The sequence below is a fragment of the Onychomys torridus genome, chromosome 15 (genome assembly GCF_903995425.1).
Source record: "Onychomys torridus chromosome 15, mOncTor1.1, whole genome shotgun sequence".
Lineage (NCBI taxonomy): Eukaryota > Metazoa > Chordata > Mammalia > Rodentia > Cricetidae > Onychomys > Onychomys torridus.
The window spans coordinates 30,555,030-30,580,059 of NC_050457.1; the positions used below are offsets into that span (position 1 = coordinate 30,555,030).

General features: G+C 42.0%; 1 protein-coding gene across 4 annotated transcripts in view; it reads right to left on the reverse strand.

Annotated features, from left to right (window-relative positions):
• Kif2a (kinesin family member 2A) overlaps positions 1-9,399 on the reverse strand; it is a 58,129-nt gene extending 48,730 nt beyond the window's left edge. For 2 of the 4 annotated variants that reach the window (XM_036207090.1, XM_036207089.1), the window contains exon 1: positions 8,977-9,234. In XM_036207090.1, the coding sequence (XP_036062983.1) occupies positions 8,977-9,040 (64 nt within the window). In that variant the 5' untranslated portion in view covers positions 9,041-9,234. Of the gene's footprint in view, positions 1-8,976 lie in introns of all 4 variants that reach the window. The other 2 variants (XM_036207088.1, XM_036207091.1) reach the window with 2 other exon arrangements.
• Between the last annotated feature and the right edge of the window lie 15,631 nt (positions 9,400-25,030).

A 25,030-nucleotide genomic window follows, 5' to 3' on the forward strand; every position in this document is an offset into this window, starting at 1 on the left:
AACACATTTAACATACAAAACATCCCACAGCAATGGTGTCTCTTCACAGCAACAGAATCCCTAACTAAAACAGCCTCCCTCACTCATATGCCCTCCATTATCAAGATCCTGCACCAGGTACATTTGTTACAATTAATCTACAACCACAGATCATTATCCATTATCTAGCTTATAGTAGGACTTAGTCCTAGTCATATAACTTCTATAGATAAAAGAATATGTCCATTATTTTATCTAGAATAATTTCACTACTAAGAATAATAATTTTACTGCCCCCAAATCCTCTTATTCATCTATCCCCTGCTAAGTCCTTTTAAATAGCCATTAAGACATCCTAAACACTGTGAAAAGGTATTCTGAATCTTAGGGAAGATGAGACTAGACAAATGCCAGTGTAGGGAAACATAGGCCAAAAGTAAGAATGAAGACAAGGCAAAGGAGGGGAGCCAGAGTGTGGGAGCAGAGGACAGGGGACTGCAACCACAGAGCCTGCAGGTGCTAAGTAAGCATGCACACTGCAACCGAGCCACACCCCCAGGACCATTTCAAGAATCAAAATCTTTTATCTTTTAGTGACTAGAGAGATGGCTTAGCAGTTAAGAGCACTGGCTGCTCTTGCAGAGGGTCCAATTTCCAGAACCCACATGACAGCACACAACTATCTGTAACTGTAGTTCCATGGGATCCTATGCCTTCCTCTGGTGTGCAAACAAAATACCCATACACATAAAATAAATTAATTTAAAAATATTTTATTTTTTAGGGAGAAAAAAAAAAATCAAGATTTTTTGGCTGTAATTTTTCCTTTACATTCCATTCCAGGAATTCTGACAGTCTTGGCTCAGTCTTAAGACAAAAGCAATTTGTTAAAAAGCTTAAGTAAATTCTTATTGCATGTAAACATTTACTGGAAGTGCCCTACACCTTAAACTCATTTACTTTTAAGATATCAATGGCAAAAAAACCAGCCAAAGTTGCTCTCTTTGATGTAACCATGTACCCAGGCTTTATAGTACTCTACATTGTATTCATGACTAGGATTAGCTTGGTTAAACACAACTAAAGAGATTTTTATAAGCTTCACTTCGGAGTGTGAAGTTCCTCCCCAAGTGACAACCAAGATCCTTCTTGCCATGTTTTCAGCTCATCTGCTTCTCAGTCATTGTTCGCCCTCCTAGACTGCTGCAATTCTCATTTTCTGTAGTTCTGTCTCTCTAATCTACCACTAATCACTGGCTAACTCCTATTACGGCTTTCAGGAGATTAAGCCCTATGGTAGTTTCCAAGTGTCCTAGAAACTAATTCCAAGATGCTTACCTTACTTTGTTCCCAAGTCTTTAACAAGGTGCTCTAGGGCTCCCCTCCCCCATTTCTGTGTTCTTCATCTCTCACCCTTCCAGCCCCGTCTGCAATTCCTTTCATCAACAGCCCTGTGTTTTCAGCTCAAGAACTTCTTCCATATTGTGCCATAAGCCCAGAATGCTGCCTCCTCCACTATTTACACTTTACCTTCCATGAAGTCTACCGGGTCTTGTTCATTAGAAAATCCAACTTGTTTAAAAATAAAGGGTCACAAGCCTGGCCCACAATAGAACCTGTGAGGCTCAGTTCCTCTTCTGTGAAGTAGGGAAGACACTGTCTGTCTTACAGGCTGTAGTGAAAATCCAATATTGTATGGCACACATTTAGCAAATGGCATGAATGCTAAATCTCTTCAGATACCAAAAGTAACAAGTCACTTTATAAAACTCTGACACAGGGTCCCACTTTATAGCCTGGCTGCTCTCCCATTTGCAAAGATCCTCCTTCTTGGATCAATTTTTTAAAAAAAGAAATTAAACAACAGCAGTGTGGAAGACAGAAGCTAATAGGTTTGTTCAGCAAGAGTTATAATCACTCAACAAATGTAATCATACACATACTTCTTGATCCTATCTTTAAAAAATAATTTTACATAGATGGAACTTTGCTAAGAATTAGTGCCATAACCTACAAAAAGGGGAAAGCCTTTGAAAGTAGATAGAATCTAACAGGGAAGTACTTGCAACACCGTGAAGGGAGTGTATGCTCAAATCATACTGAAGTAAGCTGAGCATACTGAGCAGCTGGCAGAACGCTCTTCCTATTCCCATGTCCTACTTCCTTAGTCTGTGTCTACAAGAATTCTGACTCAGGTTCCCTAGAGAAAAACCAGGTGTCAGGAGCTGGTGGTCTGCTGGAAACTTAAAACTGGAATACATTACACGTCTTGAAATTATAACAAAGATTCAAAGTTAGAAAAACAAAAAATAGACCACTAGTGGCAAGTAATGCCAATTCATCTAACTCACAAGGGCTATCAGAACGACCGTGCTATATTAAACTGAATATGGGTTCTTGAGGAAAACAGCATGAACACAGGGAGTGTAACTGGAGCTTAACTCTAAAAAAGCACAGATGTACACGGAGAATAGCATGTGTCTATTAGTACTAGTCACACTAGAAAATGATTGATTTCTTTATTAGGACTTTATTAATTCCATTTCCACACATAACTGAATGTAGGATATGGAATAATTTAATGAAATCTGTCACTAAAAACACAGAAATGAGATATTTCATTATTTTTGATATACCACAATCATTTAAGGTCTATATTTCAAAATACTTCACACACTAGTAAGTGTTTGAAATTGCAAGTTTTATTATAACGGGTAAAGAGAAAAATATTAACAAAAATAAGAAAGGCCTAAGCAAGCTGAACAGGGTCCTGCAAATGCTCTACCACTGAGCAACACTCTCAGCCCTAGAAATAGGAATTTTACTTTAAACAAATCAACAGTGCTTATGACTGAACCCAGCATCTTGCACTCTACCACTGAAATGACTTTTAAGAAAGACATTTGCACCAGGCAATGGTGGCGCACGCCTTTAATCCCAGCACTCGGGAGGCAGAGGCAGGCGGATCTCTGAGTTCAAGGCCAGCCTAGTCTACTGAGTGAGATCCAAGACTGGCACCAAAACTACACGAAGAAACCCTGTCTTGAAACGCCCCCCCGCAAAAAAAGAAAGACATTTGCTTCTTCATTTTACTCTTTCAACACAACAAAAAGCTAACACAATTAACCAACAATGGGGTAAAAATACATTTCATCGTTTTCACTAGACAAGACCCCACTGCTCATGCCTTTGAATTTACTTGCTCTCTGTGTTATCTGTGTGGCACAGCATTCACAGCATCCATAAATCCCTAAGTACTTGAAGGTTTAGTATGAGAAAACACTAACATCTATTTTCAAGAGATTCTTTTTTTGAACTTACGTTTGTGTGTAAACTGTAAGGGTATTTTCCCTGCATGTATGTCCATGCCCAAATGCACTCCTGGTGCCTTTGGAAGCCAGAAGAGGGTGGTGCATCCCCTGGAACTGACTATAGCCTGTTATGAGCTGCCAAGTGGGTGCTAGGAGTTGAACCTAAGTCCTCTAAGAGCAGCCAGTGCTTTTCCCTTATGTCTACTTCAGTTTTGCACGAAACATGCTTAAAGTCCCTTATTGGAAATGTTCATTTACACACACATAATGAAATATACTGAGGATAAGACCCTATCTATCCTCAAGTTCATTTGATACACATAAACTGAGACTAATTTTGATTTTTTAAGTGTGCCTGTGTTTTTAATGCAACTCCTCATGTAAGACCAGGCATCAATTTTCAGCTTGTGGCATCATATCAAGTAATCCAAGTTTCAGATTTGTAGTTTCAGACTGCAGATTTTCATATTAGAGATATTCCACTTGTAGTACTGTTACTTTAGGTTTTAAAAAAAAAAGCTGGCGTGTGACAGAAAGAAAAACAACTTTGTTCCACACGTGGACCACAAGAGTAAAACTTAGTTTTATCCAGAGTTTAAAGTGTATGTCTATCCTTTAAGCTAAGAATTTGCTTTGACTTCAAAAAAGCAAGTATCTTGAGCAATTACTTTAGGTTACAAGCAGAATATATGAAATCAGAAAGTGGCTGAATTCAAGAACTGAGCTTTGCACAAGATTACTGTAATTTTGTTGCTGCTGTTTTGTGTTTTCAGACAGGACCTCACCATGTAGCCTAGGCTGGCCTCAAACTTGTGGAGATTCTCCTGCCTCAGCTTCCCTCTGGAGTGCTGCATTCTAGAGATTATAAGCCAACAACCACTACAACCAGCTGGTCAATATACTATTCACCACAAGTACACTTGTGGCTAGAAAGACTATGTCTTGAGTGCCTGCTCCTGGTCTGAGCTTCCACACTAGTGTGCTTTCCTGTGGTTCAGAAAGCACAAGTTTAACTGGCTCTTTCCTGCTTCCTCCAAAATGAAAAAGTAGATACACATGACAATGAAAAGTTAATATACAACCTTTCCCTCTAAGTCTGCCATAGAATGGAGTAGCTAAATAAATATATAGATTCCTAGCTTTTTGTGATACTGGTGGAAGCAAAATTGAAGAAGCTTTCAATTGTTAACTCTTTACCTTTATAAATGGTAAAATGTTAGAATCTGATTTCACTAATTTGGCAAATGTAAGCTATGTTACAAATTGATAGTTTTCTAAGCTCCTTTGATGGTAATGGAGGAAATTCTATTACAGGGGCTTGTGTGTCTCAAAAAAATTAATATTCACAAAGTATATAACTTCCTATCATCAATAATATTTGCTAGCATTCAGTAGTCACTAATTAGCATCTTACCAAGCTATGTCCTTTCTGAACCATGTAAGCTCAGCGAATTCTGATTCTGCACCCATAAAATGATGCATCTGCTGTCTTCCTACTCTGTTTATTATTCCATATAGCCCCTGTGAGAACTCAATTAGAGAATATGTTTAGAAGCAACTGGAAAACTATGCCTAATAGAGAGAACACCAAAGCAGTACCATCTTAGTCACCTGCAAGAGGAAATTACCAATCTACAAAAACACCCATTCTATCCTATTCCCACAACAGTCACATAATTACTGTTGTAGTCTTATATTGCCTGTTTTTAATTCTTTACATTGTGACTCTATTCATCAGAAGCCTATAAAATGCCCTGTAAGGATGAACTAGTACAATAAATGGCAAAGCATGTAAAGAATGGGTCATTTAAAAATCTTTGTGAGACTGTCTGCCCTAAGCTCCAGCATTCCTGATGGCCCTCTGAAATCCCCATCTCCTCTGCTTTTCAGATGCTTTAATGAAGACAATGTTTTCTCAATGTTTAATTAAGAAACAGGAATATTTTCTCCCACAACTTTGGGCTTGTGACACTCTAGTAACTATTATTTATCACAATGTGACTCTAACAATACTCTGTAGTGCTTTTTTCCATGAGTGAGACACAATTTCTACATACTGACCAGGCTGCAGAAAGCGGTATATGTAGTTCCGAAGTAGCAGAGAATTCCTCCTTTTGTGTTCTAATTCTTGGTAGTCGGGTTTCTATGCTATGCAAAGCAAGTTCTTAACTGTCACTGACAAGCTATATCATCTACAGAGGTTACTCCTGCTGACCCACGACTCAGTTTCCATTTAGACAAAATGAGAATTAAATAATCTTCCAATTTTTAGTTGAAATTTAAAAAAATCCCACTACATAACACACCAACTAAGAGACCAATGCAACCTCAGCTGCACTTGGTGAATAAATATTTACTATTTCTCAGCCATGCCCCAGTCCCCTACAGGGTAACAGGTCACTGTTAGTTTTTAGAGTCATGGCATTCTAAAACGGACCTGAATCAAGTAATAGTAAAACATAAGAAAGAAAATGTAGGTATCTATTTTAGAAGCCATTCCAATTCATACCAGTTTACCTGTGATTGAAAGCAATCTCTACAGTCTAAGCCAAATTCCCACCATATCTAACTTAGAATATTGGAGGGGTTGAGGGAAGGCATAATAAAACCAAACAACCAAAAACCGAGCCTGATTAGATTACTCAGCTTCAATCACCTCTAAGGACCCTGAACTAAGAGGCCATGAGGGAAGGGGAGTCACAGGATGAACGAGGGAGTACAGAAATGAGCACAGGTACAGGGTTGTATGTCCTGACCAAATTCCAGTTGACTGGCTAATTAAAATAATGCAAGGACTGGTTCTCTCCTCCCATGATGAATGTCCTGGAGACTGAGCTCAGGTCATCAAGCTGAACCTTTTCACCAGCCCTAATACAATGTTTGAAAACAAAACTCCAATAATGAGCAATGCATTCAACTGGGACCCAAATGGGTGTGTGGGTAATACAAAGATGTATTCAAGCAATTCCTGAGGCCTTTAAGTATCTTAATCCTGTAGCATCCTGGCTCTGGTTGAAATGAGTATGGGTATCTTCACATGCCACCACTGCGCTCTCCAGGATCGGCTACTTCAGCCACGAATTCTGAAAACAGTAAGCTGTACAGTTCTAAGTATCAATGCTTGTGGAAATATGCTGTCTCATATGAATGAGATGACTGAGGATGACTTGGGAATTCAGAAGCCCACTGCTAATCTGGTTTTAACCAGCAGTGGGGACTTACTGAAATTAGAATATTTGCAGGATTTTCAAACACAGGAATGGGCCCATTTTGCTCTGTGATTTGGCCTTTGGAATCTTAATATATGACCATCTTGATAGGAAAAGTCTGTCAGGACAAAGATCACACATGCAGCGCAGTAGTATTGCCCCATTAGGCTGAAGTGGCCCTTCTTTATTCTTGTGATTTTAGGTCTCAGGAGATCAGTGTTTATTCAACCACAAGGCCTTTATTTATTTATTTATTTATTTATTTATTTATTTATTTAGGCAACAGCCGCTGGTATTTTAGCCAATCACTAATCTGTTATAGAAGGAATGAAGCAAAAACAGCCCCCTTACAGTGACACGAGGGAAAGCTTGGGGGAAATCTTCTAGACATGAAATTCAACTGTGAAACACTCTGAAAGCTAATTATTTCCTTTAAAGGTTATCCACTTTTCAGGGCTGAAGCTGTAGCTCAGTTGGTGATGCTTGATCCCCCAGAACCTCATAAACTGGCACTCAGAAGGTGGAGGAAGCAGGAGGTGGTCAAGGTCCTCAGCTACAAAACAAGTTCAAGGCCAGCCTAAGATGATAAGATCTCCAAAAATAAGAGATTTTAAATGTTTTGTTTTGTTTTTAAAGTTACCTACCTTTTGCATCCAAGGCACGCTAAGTATTTACAACCTATAGGTTAGGACAGTACACACACACACTGTACTGACATCCACTATTTCTTGTGAGAAGTCACTTCTGAAAATGTTGTCTAGGTTACTCTAACTTGGAATACATGGTGTGTCAATTTCTGATATAGGCTGAAGCTAAAGGTGGAAGGAACATTATAAGCCTATATCCTAGAATCACTAAAGAACCAAAATTACTTCAAGTCCAATACACTTAAAATAAATAAAAACAGCATCTCTGAAAAATTGTAACAGAAACTTCTCGATTGTCATGTTATTTCTGTGAAGATTTCAGTTAACAGCCATCGTTGACTTGCAAGACTGTAAAGAACTTACTTTTTATTATACTTCCAAGTTTTAAATTAACACATAAATCCTACATTTGTTGATATACAGCCAACCCCTATTCACCAAAAAATAAAATGGTATGGAACAGCATAATGATTACAAGAAAAGTAATCTGTAGAAAAATAATAAAACAAACCCCAATCCACGTAAAGGAAACATCTCTTCCCATTTGGTAACTTCTAAAGCACTACAAGTCATAATTTATTTTCTCATACATAAAACAATGATGCTTCCAGTTACCACAAATTACCTCAAATGCAAATGGAGGAAGACTCATTAGCCATATAGCCATAGCCAATTCATCATAACAGGAAAACCAATCTACTCACGTGGGCTGACATAACCTGGTCGAATTTGTTAGAAACCAAGAAGTGGGTGTCATATTCATGCCCTTATTAACTAGGGTAAAGGATGGTGGATAGGCCAGAAGTAAAAAGAATTGGTCATAGGGGAGATGCAGTCCAGAATCAACTCATAGTTCTAGCTAATTCGTTTCTCAGTATTCGAATTAAGGAAAATAGTCTCATTCATCCCCTTGAACTATTTCCTTTACAACATAAAGGACTTCCACGTTACACTTGGAAGTCAGTGATACAAAACATTTTCCTCCACAGAAACATCTATAAGCCTACGGGTCTTTTTTAAAAAAATGAATTAAACATGTGCCTTCTTCACCTCGCCTTACACTTTTCTCAGTTACCTCCCGAGGGTGTGAAAATATCAACATCCGGTCGCCCACCCCCACCCCCTCCGTAGTGCCTCGAGTGGACCGCGTCCACCCTCCTCCTCTCTCCATCCTCTCCTTCCCTTTCAGGATCGTCACCTTGGCCAAGCCGACCGAGTCCTTCTTTCCGCGGCTCCCCCACCCCTTTTCATGGCCGAGGGCAGCATTCTCTGCACCCTTCTCCCAGGAAAAGGGCCGAGCAAAAAAATAAAAGAAAAAGAAAAAGAGAGCAGTATGCTCGGAGAGGCCGGGCAGCGAGCGAGGCCTGACAACCGGAGTGCAGTTAAAAACAACCGGAGGATGGCTTGCTTGCCCATCGCCCTCTGGCTGGCAGGCGGGTCTCTCGGTGCTCGAAGCCCCATCTTCGCGCACCCACCCTCGCCACGCCACGGATGCAGAGACCGGTAAAAAAAAAAAAAAAAAAAAAGGCAGGAGCCCGGGGGGGGGGGGTGGGGGGAGCGCGAGGCACGGTCAGCCCTAACGGAGTCCCCCCGGGGGGGGGGGTGGACGGGACCGTGAACCCGGGAGCCGCCCCCGCCCGGCCCCTTCGCGGCGCCCGCAAACCCTGCGTCCGGGGGAGCCTCCCCGCACTGCAGCGGCGCCCGGGCGGGACCCCCACGGCCCGCCTCGCCCGCACAACGCTGCACACAAAAGCGCCGGGCCGCCGCCTGCCCGCCCGCCCGCCCGCCCGCCGAGCAATCCCAGGGCCGAGCGGCCCCGGCGCCGCTCACCATCGCTGCGCTTGATTTCCACGTAAATCCCGATCTGGATCTTGCCGAAGTTGGCCGTTGCCATCACCTCATCCGGAGCGGCGGCGGCGGCGGCGGCGGCTACGGCGGCGGGCGGGTGGAACAGGCGGGGAGGGGGCGGGGTGGCGGCGGGAGGGGCGGCGGTGGCCCGCGGCCGCGCCGGCCCGGGAGGCAGCGTGGACGCGAGCAGGGGCCGCGGCGGAGCGGCGGCGGACGAGCGGGCGGAGGTCCCCGGGCCTGCGGGCGGCCGGGCGAGCGAGCGAGCGAGCGAGCGGCCGGGCGGGAGGATGCGCACGCCGGGCGTCGGGGTGAAGCGAGGGCCGCAGCCGTGAGGCGGCGCGGGGGAAGAGTGGGAGGGCTCTCGCCGCCCGCCCGGACCGACGCTGGGTGGTGGGGGGGGAGGGAGGCGGGGAGAGGCGGGGCGCCGCGCGCCTGCGCACACGCGGCCGCCCGCCTGCGCACACGCGGCCGCCCGCGTCTTCCTGCCCGGCGCCCGCGCGCTCCGGCTGCAGGCGGGCCCCGCCCAGCTCCTCTGCGGCCTGGAGGCGGCCGGCTCTCTTCCCCAACCCCGGGGCCCGGTACGAGCCCGCGCGCCGCGTTGGCGTGAGCGCGCAGCCTAGGAAGGCGCGGGAAAGCCACGCGCCGTGCCTTCCAGGGCGCCGGCTTCGCCTGGACGACTGCAGCGGGAACGGGCCGAGGGCCACGTGGTGGCGAGGCTTTGGGAGCGCGGGGCTCGTAGGGACCGGCCGATAACACGGCCCACGGTGTATTGCTGTGGGTGTCCCGACTGCGTGCCACTCCGAGGTGGCTGGCCCAAGGAAGCCTCCCAAGGCCAAGGCGTGCCTGGTTCAGGCTTCCCCCATCCGGCTAAGGAGGAAAGAAAAGGTGTCTCCTCCGCCCTAAATGGGAGTGGAGACCTTCCTTCGGCCCTAACGTCCTGGTCATTGTCATTCAAAGCTTAAGATCCAGAGGGCCTGTCCTGGTATCCTGTCGCTGCTGTAGACTCCAGACTTACTTGCCCTGGTCGATGATGCCAACAGCCCTGACTCAAAACCAGAGCAGAGACTTGAATAAGGTTGAATGATGAATCCCTTCTGCAGTCATCTGGCTGGGCTGACTCCATCAGCAACATGGAGAGTGCCAACGCCTATCTCTGCCAAGCACAGGGGCAAGTGGACAAGAGACCGTTGGAAAATTTTCAAGACCATTACTAGTAGTATTGGGACTTCCATGATCTGCTTGGCCTGGTCGTTGTTAAACTGCCTATAATGATTAAAAATACAGTCTTAAGATTCAAAAATTGGAAGCTGGATATATATGTATATCCATATATATATATATGTAAATGTGGGGTTTTGTGTGTGTCTGTGCCTAGAATTTCCAACCTAATACAAGAAGCAGCTAGTTCAAGTAACTCCTTTAAAAAGATGGTCTCTGAGCCTCTTAAAACTGTGCAAAAAAAAAAAAAAAAAGATAAACAATGTTGAAAATGACTTCTGCTTTTCTGTTCCAGAAATGACATCATAGGTCAGGACTTCTGCTTCAAAACAAAGGTTGAAATGAAGGTTCTACTTCTGTCTTGTTTTTGTTCTCTGTAGTAGTAGTTTTATACCACTCCGGGCTGCTGTCTAGTAGGGCTCATTCTCTTACATTTCTGTGACTAAGGTATAAAGTACCCAGTTATTTGCTTGCAAATTCTTTCAGGAAGGCAAAGAAGTCCAATGATACAGCTGCTAAATTTAAAGTTGCTTCATAAGTACTGTCTTATTATGATTGCTGACACATACCTTGCATCCTGTTGGTTATGTAATCAAGTCTTAACCTTTAATCCATATTACAAAGGTATTCTAAAAATATATACATCATCTTGTTGCATAAAAATGCCTGAGACACTCGACTAACCAAACACAAAGATCTTTCTGGATAAATCATACCCAACAGGCTGGTTTGGTGTATGGTTGGTCTAGAATATGTGTTTAACAAAGATTTGCATCGTGAGCTTTGTCTCCACGCCTTCAGAAGAGTAGCCATAAAAATACACATCAACATTTGTTTCCATCACATCCTGGAGAAAGGATTCTGATTCAACCACTATCAAAAACTATGACCCTAACTAGAACTACCTGACTAAACAATAACAAATCTCTAAGATACACAATACTATAAAAATCTTGTTGATGAATGCCTTTAAACCCAGCACTTGGGAAGAGAGGTAGACAGACCTCGTGAGGCTAGCCTGATCTACATAGTGAGTTCAGGACAGCTTGGGCTACATAGTGAGACCCTGTCTCAAAAAATGAAACAAAAATAAATAAGCTAATAAAAACTACTATTCTGGTCAGGATTATATAGTAAGCTCCCCAACATTTGTTCCATGAGCCAATGTCTTAACCTGGTTGGCTATCCACTTGATCAACCTCGAATAACTTCCATTTGTCCAATCATAGAAAGTTTTTATGAGTGTAAGTGAAATAAAATGGGTTAATGCTTTGATATTTAAATATAATACAAGGTTGTTTTTTTTAAGTAACACCATTCTATTATTTTAAAAACCTACTTGTATTTTTCTCAAATCATTGAGTAGAATTTTATGTATAGTAATACAGAATGAGGTATACCATCAATTTGACACTGATCCTTACTATTTCAGGATAAGAGGATAATACCAGCTATATAAATCTGTGTACATACTTTGTCTACTCCAGTCAGCCTATCCTGAAATGACAGGGGAAAAAAATCCTTGTTCAAGGATTGTTTCTTTCAGGTCAAGTCCTATGAAGAGTAACTGCTGTTGACCTATTAATTCTGAGTTGTTAAAACTGTTTCAAAAAAAATTATACTGGTTGTAATACAACCAAGCCCATTACCTTGATATTTATAGATGGAAAATAATATCTGTCTTTTAGGGTTGTTTGTAAATAAACCTTACCATTCAGCCAAGAAAAAGGTTGCTGAGCTAATGTGGGAAGTTACAAGCCAAAGGCGACACTTCACTCAGTTTCCTACTTGTAATGGTTTGAATGAACATGGCCCTCGTAGGCTCGCATATTTGCTTGGTCCCTAGTTGCTGCAACTGTTTTTCAGAAGGACTAGGTGGTGTGGCTTTGTTGGAAGAGGTTTGTCATTAGGGGATGGGCTTTGAGGTTTCAAAAGCCCATGCCATTCCCAGTCTCTCTCTCTCTCTGCCTCTGAATTGTGGATAAAATATCAGCCTCCAGCCACTGCTCCAGTGCCATGCCTGCCTGCCTGCTGCCAACTTCCCACCCTGACGATCACGGACTCACATTGGGAATGGTAAGCAAGCCCCCCCCCCCCCACTACAAGCTTTCTTTTATAGGTTGCCTTGGTCATGATGTATCTCCATAGCAACAGAACAGTGACTGAGACACTACTCCTCTCTCTCTCTCTCTCTCTCTCTCTCTTTCTTTCTTTCTTTCTTTCTCTCTTTCCTCTCTCTCTCTCTTTAAATGAAAGCACAGATTATGTATCTTTAGTTCTAGCCCAATATGTGTGTGTATGTATCCTGTGATTTGAAACTTTCCCATTTGGTTTCCCTATCTATTCCAAATAACTTGGACAAAGTGTGTAGACTTGGGATCAAGTGGAGAAAGGCCAGTAGATAGGGTTGGCAGCAACTGTTTTTATGGTCTGCTGTTTGCTCTACTCCGTTTGGGAGAGTCAGTCATTCCAATCCCATTACATTTTAAACCAGTGTAATCTCACTGTGGTTTACTTCTTAGACGTTTTTTAAAACACTTGGGAGATACGAATCCAAATTTCATCCTCTAAAATATTCCCTCTCCTCTATTAGATTCCTATCTGCTCTTGTAAACATTGACACTCCCTGCCTTTAGAAAATAAAATCTTTTGATCTTCCTATTTAACTTCCACTCTTTGTTTATTCCATAACTGTCCTCTCCCTGCCAAATTCTCAAATGGGTCCATTTGTGTTGCTATAACAGAATGCCTAAGAGTTGGTCATTTATTTTTTTTAAAGCTTTTTAAAAATAGTTTTGAATGCCAGGGAGTCCAGAACATGGTGCTAGTGTCTAGCAGAGCCTCCATGCTGCATGCTAACAAGGCAGAAAGACAGGTGAACATATGAGGAGACAGAGAAAAGAAACAGGACTAAACTCTTCATAACTAAAAGCCAGGAATTTACTTCTTCCATGACTACCCCCCTCCTATAAAAATAGCCCTATGCCCTCTGTTAGTTCCTAGCTCTTGGCTTTCTTTTTTTCTTCAATAATTTCTTTTTATTTTATATGCATGAGTGTTTTACCTGCATGTATGTCTCTGTGAGGGTGTCAGAACCTTGGAATTACAGACAGTTGTGAGCTGCCATGTGGGTGCTGGAAACTGGAACCCAGGGCCTTTAGAAGAACAGTCAGTGCTCTTAACCACTGAGCCGTTTCTCCAGCCCCATTCCTATCTCCTAATACTGAGACGGTGGCAAATAAATTTTAACCTGAGTTTTAGCAGAGACATTCAATACCTACTGCCTTTCCCATCACCCGCTCATTTCCTAACCCCTAATTTTGAATTGGTTCCTCTACTGAATTGTATATTTGAAAGCCAAAAGGCAGAAGTCACTGTATAGTGAACAGCTGCAATGTCAACTTTACCAGCTTTATTTGTTGTAAATTCTTTCTAAAGTGATTTACTTCCTACTCTCTTCTCAGTGCCTCCCTGCTTGCCCATTCCTGCATCTTGGTTTGTTCATCTTCACCCACAAACTAGAATATGTCCTCCTCTTTTCTCCTTCCTATGTTTTTCATTTATTATTTACTTATTATTTAGATAGGATCTCATGTATCCCAGGCTGGCCTTGAACATGCTATGTAGTGAGGATGACCTTGAACTCCTCACTGGTGCCGGCCACGTGGTACTGGTGATCAAACCCGGGGCTTGGTGCATAATGATCAACGTGGTGGATTGAATGAGAATGGTTCATATGTTTGAGTACTTTGTCCTCATTGTTGGAACTGTTTGGGAAGGATTGGGGAGTGTGCCTCATTGGAGGAGGTGTGTCACAGGCTCTGAGGTTTTCCAAAGACTCACACCATTGCAAGGTAGCTCTCCAGGCCTCCTACTTGTGGATCAAGATGTAAGCTCTCACCTGTTCCTGCCGCCATGCCTTTGCTCTGCCATCATGGACTCTAAACCTGAGAAACCATTAGCATAACTAAACACTTTGTTTTATAAGTTGTCTTGGTCATGGTGTTTTATCACAGCAATAGACAAGTAACTACGACAAGCAAGTGTTCTACCAAGTGAGCTGTGTTCCTATCCCCGAAACTCTTTCACTGTGGAATGTGCTGTACCCAATCCATCCTAGAGGGATTCTTGCACAGTGGTGATCATCACTTTGTAAATATACATACTTGATATATAACTATGCATACATATGTGTATTCTTCTTTTGATTATTTATGGAATATATATATATATATATATATATATATATATGGTGTTTTTCTCTGCGTGTATACACATGAGAAGCTGGTTCAGATCCTATGGGGCTATAGTTACAGATGGTTGTGAGCCACCATGTGAGTGCTGGGAATTGAACTCAGGACCTATAGAAGAGCAGCCAGTGCTCTTAATCATTGGGCCATCTCTCCAGTCCCTACATATCTACATTCTTATTGCATAGGAAAATTCTAGACAGAAGCAAGTTAAGGGGAAAGAAGCTTTGTTTGCTCAGAGTTTCAGGGGATACAATCCATGGTAGGGAAGGCATGTTAGTGGGAGCATGTTGCAGAGGCACCTCACCTGTTGGAAGATCAGGGATCAGAGACTAGGACTGGAACCTGAGCTGAGTTATAACCTCAAGGCTTGTCTCATTGGTCTATGTCTACCAGCTAGGCTCCAGGTCCCAAAGGTTTCCATAATCTTCCCAAACAGCACAGCAACAGCACCAAAACCACCCATGCTGGATGAAGACCAATTGTGCAAACCCCTGAGCCCGTGGAAGACATGTCACATTCAAACCATAACATTATAGCTATTTGTATTCCTTGTTTAGGTTGAAAAACTGATAGTTTTGTAATGCCAGTGGGTTGCATAAAGTAATGTAGTTTTTAGTGTAGTATAAATGTATTTAAAGCATTGTAGATTAGTTCTGTTAGAAGAATTTTTGCCTGACTTCATTTGTATTAGTTTCTATTAAATGTTTTGAATACTATTCATATTTATCTGATATCATTAAAATATTTTATTATAAAACAAAATGGAAAATGTGTGCATTAATGAGCTTTTATAAGGCAACCCCCATCACCACCTGTAGTAGAATATTATTTTAAGATGTATTATATTTGTTTATCTGTGGAACATTTGTTTAATGATGCAAAGATGTGTTGAATGCTTTTATGTTTCATTTGTTTAACTCTGTGAAGCTGTGTTACTGTTTCTGTCTAAAACACTTGATGGTCTAGTAAAGAACTGAACAGCTAATAGTGAGGCAGGAGAGAAGATAGGCGGGGCTGGCAGGCAGAGAGAATAAATAGGAAGGGAAATCTGGGAGGAGAAAGAAGAAACAGGAAGAGAACAAGGAGAGGAGGATGCCAGGGGCCAGCCACACAGCCACACAGCCACACAGCCACACACCCAGACAGCCACACAGCCACCCACCCACACAGCCACACAGCCACACAGCCAGCCACACAGCCACCCACCCACACAGCCAGCCACACAGCCACCCACCCACACAGCCAGCCACACAGCCACACAGCCAGCCACGGAGTAGGAGTGAAAGTAAGATGTACAGAAGTAAGAGGCAAAAGATAGATGGGAGAATGTAAGTTTAAAAAAAAAAATAGCTGGCTGGAAATACACCAAGCTAAGGCTGGGCATTAATGATGAAGAATGAGCCTTTGTGTGTATATTTATTTGGGAGCTGGGTGGCGGGCCTCCCCAAAAGAGTAAAAAAACAACCACCACTGCTGTGAAGAAATTGATACTTTTTTGTTTTTCATTTTTGCTTTTTGGTTTTGTTTCATTTTATTCATCCCTATAACTTAATGACTTTTTGAGATGGGATCTCATATAGCTCAAGTTGGCCTCACTACGTAGATGTGGACAATCTGGAATTCCTAATTCTGCTGTCTCCATCTCCTAATGTTATCATTAGAGCCGTGTGCCACTGTGGTTGACTTATTTTTGATGTCACACACCAGATGTTTCAATAGTATTTGAACTAAGCATAGTATCTTACTGGTTTTGTTGTTGTTTTGCTTTATTTTTGTGTCATACTCTCTGTATCTCTGCTATGATTTGAATGTGGGTTTTTTTTTTTTCCCTACAAAGATTCATGTGATTGAAGGTTGGTCCCCAATCTACAAGCATTTCAGTGTTTGGAATTCTGAGTTGGGACCTGGTGGGAGATGATTGGACCTTGGGAATACCACCCTCAGAAAGATTAACAGCCCTCTCCAGAGAATGGGTTAGGTTTTATGTGACTGGATTAGTTCTGTTGAGAGCAAACCATTACAAAGCAAAACCATCCTTATAACAGCCCGTTCTACATGTATTTCTCTTTTCCTCCTTGCTACGATGCACACAGACTCTAGATTCTAGAGGATTCTTGACCAAATGCCAGAACTATGCTATTTAGACTTTCCACCCACCAGAATTATCTGCCAACTTTATTAGTTTCTTTTCTTCCTGCTGTTGCAAAGTACCTGACAAGAAGCAACCCGAACAAGGAAGAGTCTCTTTAGGCCCACAGTTTAAGGAAATACAATCCATCATGGTGGAGAACTCATGACAGCAGAAATGTATAGCTGCCGGCCACATTGCATCTGCACTCAAGAAGGGAGGGAATGGGAAGTGATGATGCTAGGCTGTAAAAGCGAAAGACCTGCCTCCAGTGATCCACTTCCTCCAGCAAGGTTCTGTCTCCTAAAGGTTCTACAACCTTCCCAAACAGCACCACCAGCCAGGGAACAGGTGTTTAAACACAGGAGCCCATGGGATACATTCCTCATCCAAACCACACTACCTTTTTTTAATGAAGCACACAGCCTCAGCCATTTTGGTATAGCCATGGAAAATAGACTGAGACATTTTTTGTTAACCACATTCTTGACCTTCACATACAGCTTTGCTTTGGCTTAGAGCTGATGTGTAAATTCTGTCTCAAGATCTCCTCTCAGACCTATGCTCTAAGCTCCCAATGCCACTTTCTGTAATTTCTCAGCCTTAGCTGATTCCCTCCCTGTCCTTGTACTCACTAACTCTATCCATACCCTGTCTCGGATCCCCATAATCCAGTTCCACCCACATCCTTGTCACCTACTCTAATATATGTAACAAACAATGCAAACACTATAATTAAATGCTGATTGTGTGGTTCCAGCTTTAAGTATATACTAAGAGAAAGCCAATGAGAACCAGAACAGTCAGGCAAGGCTTCTTGGTGCTAAAGCTTTTGAATACCTTTTATGTTCTTTTGTTTGTGAGTGATGAAGAAACACAACTTTAAAAAAGGAGTCGGCACTCCTGTGGCTTTTGCCAGCCTCCCAAGGATGACTGGAATCCAAATAAGCAGTTGGCAGAAAAGAAAGCAAAGTAAGAAGTCCAAAAGAGGATATTTTTACATGATCACTGTGATGTGGCCATGCTGAAGCCAGCCTAGGATGCCTAATCAAAGTGTAAAAAGTCATTTTCCTTCTAACTAGAAAACGGGTACAACCAGACACCCACAGTTTGATGCTTAGCCTAAAGCTTAGTCCAAATAGGGACTACTTTCCCACTGTAACTACTTTTATGTTAATTGACCTTTAGGTTAGTATAGATTATTAAAAAATCACATTTTTCATGGGATCTGTAGGTGGTATGTAGAGTGAGTGGAAAATTTCTTAATAAAGGAAAAATGAAAAAAATCGTATTTTTCTTACAAGAATAATAATGAAAGTGATCTGGTTTCTAAGAGGGACACATTTGGTGAGAATTGTATACCCTGAGTAGCTCAAGAAATCATTAGATAGGGTATAATCATGGCAGGCCTTGGAAGCCAGAGATGCTTGCTCTTGATAAAAGCATCAGCAGGGAACTCCTTGAAGGCCAGACCTGACATGAAGTCATGGTAGCATGATGTAATCAAAAGAGCACAGGCTCCCAAGTGGTACTGACCTGGTTTTCAACACCGCTTTTGCTGCTTCTTATGTGTGTGGCCTTGGGCCAGTCACTGACTTTTCTGAATCTCAATTTGTTTTTTGTTTTTCGAGACAGGGTTTTTCTGTGTAGCTTTGTGCTTTTCCTGGAACTCACTCTGTAGCCCAGGCTGGCCTCGAACTCACAGAGATCCACCTGGGTCTGCCTCCCGAGTGCTGGGATTAAAGGCGTGCACCGCCACCACCGCCTGGCTTTTTTTTAAAAATATTTATTTATTTTAAATAAAGATTTATTTTTTTAATTTATTTATTGTAAATGAGTGCTCTATCTGCATGTACACCTTTATGCCAGAAGAGGGCATCAGATCCCACTATAGATGGTTGTGAGCCGCCTTGTGGTTGCTGGGAATTGAACTCAAAACCTCTGGAAAAGTAGCCGGTGCTCTTAACCATCTCTCCAACACCGATTTTTTTTCATCTATAAAATAGCAGTCATAGGTACTGGGGTGATGTTTCAGTTGGTAAAGCACTTGCCTTGTAAGCATGAGAACTTGAGTTCAATCTACAGATCTGACTTTTTTAAAAAAGCCAAGTATGGTAGTGTGTGCTTGTAATCCCAGGTTCAGGAGGCACTGGGAGATGGGTGGATTATTGAGGTTCACTGACCAGCCAGCCTAGCCTAGCTAATGAACTCCAGGTCAAGTAAGAGATGAAACAAGGTGGGAAGAGTCTGAGGAATAACATCCAAAGTTGTCCTTTGACCCCCACAATATATGCACATGTGTATATTCATTCTCTCTCTCCCTCTCTCTCTCTCTCTCTCTCTCTCTCACACACACACACACACACACACACACACACACACACACACGTAGATACATACACAACACCCCAAAGGGGAAAGAATTAAACCCATGCCAAAATTATAGACCATTTGGCTTGGAGCAAGTCCTTGAAAAATGACTGGCATACTTGACATTAGTAGAGAAGTAGAGGCAGTGGAGGAGAGCTTTGCTTCAGGATGGTAGTGATGAGGGGATGCACGGGAAGTCAGGCAGGACAGTGTTGACATTTGCATTAGATGGTGACAAGGAATAGTAGAAACCCCCCAAAACTGAGAGAGATGAACAATGGAAACCGTTTGTGGAAGAAAGGATAACAAAGAGTGATACATTCAACTCTCCAATTACTAAAAATTGAGTAGTATCATTAGCAAATGTTGGAAGGTTTTGATATACAATTATGCAAAGTAGGAAGGAATCTGTCTATATTAGCATTACTCTAAAATGTGTGTTGCAAAGCTACAACCAATAAAACGGAATTAAAAAGTAGTTTAAAGTTACGATAGTAGCTTGAAGTCATAGTTAAAGATGTGATACATAGGTTTTTTCAGATTGTTATTATCATTGCTAACAGTGAGTGATGGTAATGTGAATTTTCATACCCACATTTATCACCTATAATAAGAAAATCTTACCCATGATAAAAGGTTTTCTTTTTTTTTTTTCATTCACTTTCCCCTTTTCTTTCCCCTTGCATGTGTGCACGTGAGCACATACACACACGTGTGCAGATGCGTGAGCAGGTTTCCCCTTTCACCAAGTTAAGGCAGGGGCTCTTTTGTTTTTGCTATGCCAAGTTGGGACTGAAGATGTGCACAACCACATTTAGCTTTTTACATGGGTTCCAGGGTTTGAATTCAGCTTCTCAGGCTTGCATGGCTAGAGCTAACACACCATCTTCCCTCCCCTCCCTTCCCCACCCCTCCCTTCCCCACCCCTCCCCTCCCCACCCCTCCCTTCCTTCTCTTTCTGTTTTGCTCCCCTCCAGTGCATAAAGCTAGAAATAAACCCAGGACCTTGTATGTTAGTCGAGCATTCTACCACAGAGCTACATCCACAGCCCACGAAAGCTAAAAAAGTAGATTGTCAAAGAATCTTTCTGAGCATTCACGTTTTCGTAAGCACAAAACAAAACCTAAATTATTTGAAGTGACTTCCGACAAGAAGAGAGCCTGACCTTGTACTCTCTTGCATACTTTCTTACCATGCAACATTCCCGGCCATGTTCTGAAGTAGCCAGAATGCCCTTGCCAGGATGCCAGCCCCAAGCTCTGGAATGTCTCAGCTTCTGGAACTGTGAGAAGTAAATCTCTGTTCTTTATAAGTTGCCTAGAGCAGCAGAAAATGGACTAAGACACTCCAGTTTTGGAATATGGAGTAGTGGTGTGGCCTGTGCTGGAGCTAATAAGACAGAAGTGTCAGTAGATGTCTGGAATTAAGATAATTACAAAAAGAAGGGGGAACATATGAAGACTAATGAGAGAAGTGTTTGCACATACTACTAGCTACATTGAAGAAGTATTATTTCTATTAAATATGATAAAGTTATTTTGTTATTTTTTAAAAAAGTTGTTAAAGGTACACAGAGACTCTACACCAGTAGACAAAAGAAATCCCAAACCCCTCTGGAGACATGGATTGAAGGCAGAGAGATCATGATTCTTGAATCTTGGCTAAAGATGGAATGTTTTAGATCTTACAAATTGGAAGATGGTGAAAAAGGCAATGTATCATAGGTTATGGGTAATGGAATATTTAAAAATGTCAAAATTGTATACATATGGAGAGGAGACAGAGTATTCTTCAGCCTTACTTGATTTAGAATGCCTATGTGACTGAGTTCTTCCTCCCAAAGGAAAGTCAATAGAACTCATGTATACACCATTCCAAGCCATTCACCCCCCAGAGATTCTTTTTTCCATCTTCTTTCCTGGTCTGTCAGAAGGACAGGCTCTTAGAAAAGGGAAGATTCTTGAAATGAGAGGAGTCAAATCTTTCCCATTAGACTGCAGTGTACCATGGGATGACTATGAAGCAAAATTTTATTGGGTTGACTCATTCACCATCTAGAGAGCGTTTATTACAGAGACTGATCTACCATGAGTAACATGCAAATTACTATGAACATTCTAGATTTTTAAGATGAGATCTTGGATCATTGAGGTAGTGATTTGGTTAAGACCGAAGTCTTTCTCACAGATCAAGAATTCTAGGAAGAAAACTCTGAAATGAAGATTATAATGCAGGAAAGCTAGGGCAGTGGCTTTTGGATCAATATCTATAGAAAAGTGAAAGTACAGGCCTGGGCTGAAGTCAAACTGTGACTCAGTGATGACAAAGGCCTCTGCCAATTCAAAAGGGAGCTATAGAGCGAGGACATTCTTTCAGATATGTGTCAGGCTGAGATGTGAGGTGATGGTTCTGCACACGGGCCAGGTTTTGCAGGCACTCACGGGGAAAGGAGTGAAATAACGCTTCTCAATAATCCAGCTCTGAGACCTCAGTAACAAAACTGCCATGGCTAAGGAAATCAGTACTTCAGTCTTAAAGGTGGATGGGTGCAGAGTAAATGTACACCCATTCCAGGAATATTACAGAAGCTGTTCTGTGAGTGGCAAAATAGCTGTAATTTAAAAATTTTATGTACTTGTTTATTTTGTGTCTCTGTGTTGGAGGGGGTGTACATATGTGCCACAGCATGTATGCGGAGGTCAGAAGACAATCTGTGGGAGTTGGTTCTCTCCTTTCACCAGGTGGGTCCCAGGGATCAAACTCAGGTCTCTGGGCTTGTCAGTACGTGTCCTTACCCACTGAGCTATATGGTTGGCCCACAATATACTTTTAGAAATAGAGCAGAGATCTATTTATGTTCCTAAGAGACTAGTGAGGCCTAAGAGTTTGAGAAGAATGTTAATATCAAGACACCAGAAGACAGTAGATGAAGGGAGCAAGAGAATTTTGTTTGAGGTGAGGAAGAACACTTCCATAAGGCAAGAGCAGTTACAACAACCACATAAAGAAGGGTCCATCATCAAATGGTTACCCATTTGGTGATAATAATCAGGTTCCACCGAAAATCAGTTGGAGGCCACATGATCAAAAATGGACATGCTGGGCTTTTCAAAAATGGATTCATATTAATACATGTTAAAGGAAAACAATATTTTTCTTAATGGATCTTTACTATTTGCTATAGAGCAATATCTTGAAGGAATAAGAAAGTGGTCCAAAGAAAAATTACACTTGCAATTTAAGTTTAATGTTTTAAAATTGCATTTTGAATTCTGCTTCACTGAGCCCAAGGACTAAAGAGTAGATTAACTAAGGACAGCATTGCTCCTTGTTAGGGGAAAGCAAACTTCATTTATGAATTATCTGCCTTTTATCTTTGAATTTGCTAACATATCAACAGAGTATTAAAAGCCAGGCATGGTAGTGCATGTTTATAATTTCACAACACAGGAAGCTGAGGCAAGAGGGTCATGAGTTGGAGGCCAGGCTCAGCTTCAAAGCTCAAAGCAATCAAACCAAGCCAAAGTCTTAAAAATAACACCACCAACATCTCATCTTTATTTTCACCATCTCTTACTAGCAATTACTAATTAATTAATAGTGATAAAATTATTATAGTTAGACCAATGTTTTAAAATAAAGTTCATAATAATATGTTTATAAATAATGTTGGAATTACTTTGTTTTAATACAAATGATTGGCTTGAATTATACTCTGTTGTAATATTGTAATTGACTTTCTAATTCAGATAGTGACATTTACATAACCTTTACTAATAAATAGTGAAAGGACTTCCCCTGGACTGGAAGGCCCCCCTGAGAATTCAAAACTACAAAAGTAAAATCCCCAGGCTAACTCCATGGGTGCTCAGTTGATCTAGTTCCTGTTTATTGACTGCTGACTTCAAAGGACACCTCGTGAAACCTCACCCATCCTGACCTCTTTCAGAAGCTGGTAACATGAAGCAAAACAAAGTTTCCAGAAACTCAGTTGCAATGAATTGTGCTTGAGAACAGACAGATCCTGTTAGAAGTAACTGTACCCTATAATGTCACCCAGCAAGTTGTCCTGGAGCACCACACTTGAGACTTTTAAATTTGCCTTTTCTGAATTTCTAATTCTAAGGAAAATCACTCTTTTCATTGGAAGTTTCATCAGGACATAAATCACAGCCTCATTGTGAAATAAGGCATCTTAGCACTTAGAGAGGTGTGTGTGTGTGTATGAGTGTGTATGAGTGTGTGTGTGTGTGTGTGTGTATACAAATATATACAATAGAGAGATTCCAAATATCCTGTAAACATAAATGAGTTTTATGTTTTGTTTCGGACACTATAAAAGCTACAACACTTGGTGAATCTACTGCCAGAGTCCTTCAGCTGTTTTTGAAATAGAGGGTCCTGACAAGTGAGTATCTGCAAAATTCTCCTCAGAAAATTATTCACTTCTTCATTAATTCAATATTCACTGAATTCACATGCCAGTCTCTATCAAAAGTGTTTGGGTGCATGAGTGCATGAAATGAACACCCCTTATGGACGTTACATGCTACAGGAGGAGAAAGTAGGTAAAACCACAGTCAATCGTAATTGTATTGCAAGGTATTGTGGGAAAAAATGAAGAGGAGCAGGATGAAGAAGGTCAAGAGTGGCGATGGGACAGATGGTCTACTACCCAAGACTCCCCCAGGAAAGGGAGTTTAGGACAAATACTGGGAAGACCTGGTGAAGTCTCTCTCTCTCTGACTATCTGGGCAAAGATTGCTGCTGCCTGAAGGAACAGCCACACCAAACCTCATCTGGCAGCTCCCTCGAGAAACGGGAACAGGTAGAGGGGGAAACTGAGCTGTCTGCAGGCTTGATAATAGCCACAGCCAACCCCACAGGAAACTGGAGCACAAATGACCCCTTGGAGTTGTCCTGAGTTAACATAAATGGCCAGACCTTAGTGTTCCCTCATTGATACGTCACGATAGGCCACCCTCAAGTAGGTGAGACTCTGAACAGTCTTGCTCAAGGCAGGGAGCTACAGGACACCTGCTGAAATCTCTTCCCAAAGCTTCCGTTTGAAGGAGAGTTGGGAAGGATATGTTAGTGTCCATCCTTGTGGCCTCCATATTGCCAAGTTTACTTATAGCCTAAGGTAACTACTGCAACTTCAGTGTTCATATTTCAACTGGCTAGATGGAAGGATAGGGGTTATTCTGGTAGTCGTTTGAAGCACCAGCATCTATTGCTAGCCTTATGTGACTTCAAGCAAAGGTAAGTTATATACCAGGCATGATGATGAAACCCTGCAATCCCAGCATTCAGGAGGCTGAGGCAGGAGATAGTGAGGCAAGCATGACCAACATAGTTCAAAACCAGCCTAGAGTGAGATCCTTCTTAAAAAATGAGAGAGAGAGAGAGAGAGAGAGAGAGAGAGAGAGAGAGAGAGAGAGACCCAGCTTTACTTTTGTTGGCCTGTGACTATTCAACAAAAATATATATTGAAGGATTGTTAGCTATCTCTGTTACTATGACAGTGTACATTTGAATAGGGAAGAGAGTAGATTGACAATGTGGGAGAATAAACAAACTATAGTCTTTTCAGTTCATTCAGGATTTGGGGTTTTGGGACAAGAGGACATTTAAAGACAACAAAGAAACACTATTTTCTTGAAAAGTGTATAGTAGGGATGATTGGAAAGGTGGCAGCAATCATATTGCTGTAGGCCGAGCACGTGAATTAGATACACAGGCCATCCAGAGTCTGGTGGTACTTGGGATTGGTCAGGTGGCTTTGATGTGGCACAACTCACTACTTTCCTCTTGAATCTCTGCCATGCCTCGGCCCTTTGGCAGGACTCTCCTATTTTTTTAGTCCCCCTTACTGGCTCTTTTTCCTATCCTCGACTCTTTGATGCTGGCATCCTTCTAGGTTTTGTCTTTGGTCATCTTACAATGCATTAATTATTAGCCCACATAAATCTGAAAAACAAATGTCTACTTGAACATGGTCAATTGATGGAGCAGAAAGAACTTGTTGCGGGTATAAACGTTGAAGATACTATTTTCTCACCCTCT